The sequence below is a fragment of the Cebus imitator genome, unplaced genomic scaffold (assembly GCF_001604975.1).
Source record: "Cebus imitator isolate Cc_AM_T3 unplaced genomic scaffold, Cebus_imitator-1.0 Scaffold145, whole genome shotgun sequence".
NCBI classification, from domain to species: Eukaryota; Metazoa; Chordata; class Mammalia; order Primates; family Cebidae; genus Cebus; species Cebus imitator.
The window spans coordinates 4,697,814-4,702,808 of record NW_016107460.1 but is presented as its reverse complement, the minus strand read 5'-3'; the positions used below and the strand labels follow the sequence as shown (position 1 = coordinate 4,702,808).

At 64.3% G+C, this 4,995-nt stretch overlaps 2 protein-coding genes and 1 long non-coding RNA gene across 3 annotated transcripts in view; 1 reads left to right on the top strand and 2 right to left on the bottom strand.

Annotated features, from left to right (window-relative positions):
* Positions 1-556, top strand: part of MMEL1 (membrane metalloendopeptidase like 1) — a 35,348-nt gene extending 34,792 nt beyond the window's left edge. The window contains exon 23 of the mRNA XM_017542673.2: positions 107-556. Within this exon, the coding sequence (XP_017398162.1) occupies positions 107-206 (100 nt within the window). The 3' untranslated portion in view covers positions 207-556. The remainder of the gene's footprint in view (positions 1-106) is intronic.
* The window catches only part of LOC119473286, a 2,139-nt gene extending 570 nt beyond the window's left edge, over positions 1-1,569 (bottom strand). Inside the window, exon 1 of the long non-coding RNA XR_005202492.1 lies at positions 1,521-1,569. This is a non-coding gene — a long non-coding RNA (uncharacterized LOC119473286). The remainder of the gene's footprint in view (positions 1-1,520) is intronic.
* A 1-nt stretch (position 1,570) lies between these two features.
* Positions 1,571-4,633, bottom strand: PRXL2B (peroxiredoxin like 2B). The gene is given in 10 exon segments (XM_037743434.1): positions 1,571-1,747; positions 2,201-2,321; positions 2,710-2,751; positions 2,754-2,784; positions 2,873-2,936; positions 3,516-3,567; positions 4,003-4,070; positions 4,072-4,165; positions 4,168-4,272; positions 4,549-4,633. Coding segments are annotated over 10 exon segments (735 nt in total). The 3' UTR covers positions 1,571-1,674.
* Between the last annotated feature and the right edge of the window lie 362 nt (positions 4,634-4,995).

Genomic DNA, 4,995 nt, shown 5'->3' with positions numbered 1-4,995 from the left:
TCGCTGCAGCTCCTGGTCAGTCACCCCTGCCCACCTGCACACCCACAGGGTGCTGGGCTCGCTGCAGCTCCTGGTCAGTCACCCCTGCCCACCCGCACACCCACAGGGTGCTGGGCTCGCTGCAGAACCTGGCCGCCTTCGCAGACACGTTCCACTGCGCCCAGGGCACCCCCATGCACCCCAAGGAGCGATGCCGCGTGTGGTAGCCAAGGCCCAGCCGCGCTGCGCAGCCCACGCCCACCACTGCTCGGAGGCCTCTGTGTGGAGAAGGTGCAGCCAGCGGGGACCCAGCATATGCCCCGCCCAGCTGGCCGTGCCAAGCCTGCCTGCCAGGCATCTGCGCCTGGCCTCCAGCGCAGCCACCTGCCTGACACCCAGGGATGAGCAGTGTCCGGTGCAGTGCCGGCCCCGAGCCCCCTCCACAGACACCCTCGGGGCTCAGTGCCCCACCACAGCCCCACAGTGACGGTCCACTGTGTCCTGCCCACCCTCCAAAGCGCACTGTCTCCCAGTGTCCACAGCTTCAGACTTGAGCTAAGTAAATGCTTCAAAGAAATCGAGGCCTTGCTTGTCTGGGACGGGTAGGGTGGGCAGACAGGTGGCAGTGGCCTCGGGCAGGACGGCTGCCCGGGGGTGGGGGGAGAGTGACAGCTGGGAGCTGAGGGTGAGGGAGCCGGTTCCAGCCAGATTTCCCAGGGTCCAGTCCAGGGTCAGCAGTGACCAGGGTGCCCCCAAGTGCCTGCCCCCAGGAACCACATGTTCAGATGCGGGGAGCGCCGCTGGGGCACCGGGGAACCTACAGAGCTGCCTCTGGAGCCGGGAATTTTAGCTGTGTAACTGAAAGCCAGAGGACGGGCTGAACGCAAAGGGGTGTGATCCCTGCTATGCGTTTTTTTAAATGGCCCCTTCGAGGGTGGGGCTGGGGGCAGGAAGGGAGCCGGGAGGCCAGCAGGAGGCCACAGTGGTCCCCAGGTCTGGACTGGGTGGCCGGGAGCGCTGCAGTTGTCATCGGCCTCCATGGGAGGGGAGGGCCCTGAGCAGGGAGTCTGACCTGGGAGGTGAGGGGCTCTGCTCTGGACCTGTTGGGACCCCCAAGGAAAGGTGGCCAGGAAGCTGGACATACCTAACTGGACGAAGACCCTCCCGGGCCGCTGCCCCACAGGCCTCCTAGGACATCCCCAGCGGGTGCAGTGATTCTGACATCAGGAAAGGGCCTTGCAGCGGGCTGGCCCATCACCTGAGGGTCCTCAGGATCTGTGGCCCCACCAGGTGGAATCAAGCCCATCTCTGCCCTGAAAACCCACTCTGCTGAGTGGCTCCCGCCACACGGGCACTGACCCCGCCCTGCTGGAGCCTCACCCTGACCCCACGCTCCTCTTCCAACATGGGCTGGGGTCTGTCGCCTTTGAAGGGAGTGACAGGGCAGTGAGGTCACCATCCCCTCCCTAGTGGCGCACAAGCTGAAGGCCCAAGGTCTCCAGAGACACTCCCAAAGCAGGACGGTGACCCCCGGGACTCACAGCTGCCCTGCGAGCTAGGTGGGGGCCCCGGGGGCTGCAGGGCTCAGAGCTCACCTAGGAACTGTAGGTCTAAGGCTCGTTGCTGTCCGCAGAGGAGAAGTTCAGCAGCCCGGCCCAGCGGCACCAGAACAGCTCTTCCAGGCTGACTGCCTGCTCACCCAGGGCAGCAGACACCTCCCAGATCCTGGAGGCCAGGGCCTTCACCCCCCTCACAACCCTTTGTCACACTGCGGGCACAGGGACAGGAGGGACACGAGGCAGCCCAACCTGTCGGTCACTCCCCTCCATTCAGGACATAGGAGGTCGGCCACCAGGACCACAGCAATGCCTGACAATGTCCCTCAGACAATCCCAGCCCTATCAAGGCAGAGAGGACAGGTCCCTCAGACGATCCCAGCCCCCAAAGGCGGAGAGGACAGGCCCCTTGGCCCCTGCCTGCGTGCAGCCCCCACCTCTGAGGACAGCCCCACAGTGCCTGTCCATCCAGCCATACTCCCCTTCTGCCCCTCTCAGCCTGCCCCCTCTGCAAGTGGGGTCACAGTGGCATCCACATCCCAGGGCACAACTGGCATGACACCCAAGAGGCTGTGGCTCAGCTCCCAGCCAGGCCAAGAGCTCCTCCCAGGGGACCTGGGGGCGTGGCGCGGGTTGGCAGGCAGTGCCCCCAAGGCCCAGCTCACCTTAGGTGGCCACTGGCACACACCTCTGCAGACATGCCCAGGACCTGCAAGATATGCTCCCGGGGAACATAGTCGCCTGCAGACTTCTGGACGAAAGGCAGCAGCACTTCTGTGTCACCACCTGCAGTGGCGGGCAGTCAGGGCACCCAGAGGCTGCCTGTGTCACCACCCACAGTGGCGGGCAGTCAGGGCACCCAGAGGCTGCCTGTGTCACCACCCGCAGTGGCGGGCAGGCCATCAGGGCGCCCTGGAGGCAGCCTGCATTTTGCATCCATCTACTCGGAGGAGGGAAAGCGGGACAGCCCTGGCCAGCCATGCCCCCCACCCGCCTACCCAGATGAGTGAGCTGTTCTGCCGCAGCCCCGCCCAGCCCAGCAGACATGCGGAACTGGCCCGCTGCAGAGGAGGGGGTGTGATGAGGCTGACAAGGCAGAGAGAGGGCCTGGGCTGGGCCACCAAGTGCAGCAAGGCCCTCCCTGAGGCAGCTACTGGGCCCTCCCTTAACCTACCTTTGCAGACCACCAGCAGCCCTCCACTCTGCAGCAGGTCCCAGACAGGTTCCCCTGGATGCCAATAGCCTTGGCCTGCCAGGAGAGGGTGGGTCAGACCTAGAGGGAAGGCCCCTGGGAGCTCCCACCACCCCCGTCCGGCACAGCCTTGGCCGGCACAAACCTGGGCAGACACATCGCGCACGGGCTTCCCCAGGGCCGCAGGGAGGATGCTCAGGCTGCTGTACCTGCGAAGACACCAGCAAGCTCAGCCAGATTCCGGAGAAGCCTGGGTCCGGGGCCTGCTCCAGCAGCCATGAGACCAGCTCCTAAGTCCCACCCACCCCACCCTACCCACCCGCCTCACCAGGGCTCAGAGATGGCACAGGCCGCTGGATCAGCAGCAGCCCAGCCCACTGGCAGGTTGGACCCCCCCCAGTGGCTGCTGGCCAAGGGTCCACAGAGGGTGCAGGGAGCACGGATAGGGCCCCAGACTGGGTGGGCCCAGGGATCTGGCTCAGCTGGCAGCTACCAAGCAGGGGAGGCGGCCCGTGGCACAGACACCAGAAAGCTGGCATGGCCCCTGATGGGGCACCAGGCTCCGCCCCCCCCAGGTGGTCTGGACACCGAGAGCAAGACCTGTATGGGGGCTCGCTACACCACAGTGAAGGCCTGGCAGAAGGGCTGGTCAGCAGTGCCACCAGAGCTGCCCTGCCCCGGAAGGCTCAGCACCACAAAGGGCAGCAGGGACAGGAGGTGTCAGGAAGTGGTGGGCACCCCTGGGCCCTCCACCCCACACTGCCCCTTGGGTGCCCGCCCTCACTCACCGCTTGAAGCCCAGCTCCTTATAAAGCTGCTTGCTCTCATCCAGGTAGAGCTCTGGGAATCGGAAGGCACAAGTGTGTGCCCAGGCCCGGAACCAGCCCCCAACCACCACCACCAAGGATTGCCCTCCTCCATCTCACCCACTGTTCCTCTGCCCACCTCCGTGCCCAGCCCACCCCCCCAGGGCCGGGAGGGGCAAAACAGGGCTGAGTGTCCCCCCTCCTCAGAGGAGGGCTGAGTCCTAGAGGCAACAGGGGGAACCGGCGGGGCAGAGCTCGCCCAGACTCTGCTGCTAGGCCCAGGTCTTTGCAGGGCACCACCGGGCCACCAGCTCGGGGGCAGGGAGGCAGGAAGAGAGGAGGGACGCTGACCTGTGGGCATATCACGGCTGCTCCAGGAGACAGAAGGGCCAGAGCTTGGCAAGAAGGACCCGAACACCCTGAGTTCAGAGAAGAGTTTCCACGCCGCTGCGGCTGAAACAGGACGCACCTCCCGCGAAGTAGCTGCCCTTCAGGAACTCCTGCAGACCCAGGGCCTCCGGCCCCAAGCCCACCAGGCACACCGTGCTGCTCCAGGAACCCCACGAGGCCACTGAGGTCCCAGGCGATCCAGTGGCACACCCCGCACCTGAAGTGCCACAGCCCGGCCACCCACACACGTGCTCCCGCCACAGGCTCCACAGCGCCACAGCCTGCAGGGCTGCCAGGTCAGGGGCGCAGCCTGCCGACCCTGGCCCCACCCGGCCCCGCGGCTGTAGGGCTGAGGACCCCACAGGGTCATGGGGTGAGCCTTATGCTGTGCTGAGGCGCAGGATCCGAGAAATAAAGAGACAGGACACAGAAGTACAAGGAAAATGCAGCTGGGCTCGAGGGGCCACGCCACCTATAAGCGGAGTCAGGCGAGACCCCGAATGTCCAGAAGCGTGAATATTTATTGTGTATAGGTTGGGGGGGTAGGGCAGTGAGTGAAGTCATCTTTAAGGACAGTGATAGGGTCGTGAGCAATAAAACATGGGGTCCATCCCCATGAGGTCACCTAGGCCAGGAGGTGGACAGCGCGCAGCAAGGGGCCCGTTCCAGTGAAGGCAAGGGCCGTGTGCAGTAAGGGGTCCACCCCCCATTAGGTCCCCGATTCTTGAAGGTGGGCCGTGCGCAGTGAAGAGGGTGCTGTGTGCAACACTCTATCTATGGGAAAACTACTTCTGAGAAGGTTTATAGGAGGATGCTTTAAATCACACAGCAGTGACAGAGCTGTCAGGGTTACCGCCACCTCCTGGCAGCTTCCAATGGGTTCTGTGGGAAGATGCTTTTCAAGCAGCACAGTAGCAAGAGCTGATAAAGTTCACAGTCACCAAAGTGGATTGCCGGTCCGAGGTCACCTTCCACAAGATCTGGAGCAAGGTCCTACAACTCCTTTATCAGGAGGAGTGGCTCTCGCCCCAAGCCTGCCATACAGCGGGTATCTTTACGATACTGAACGCTG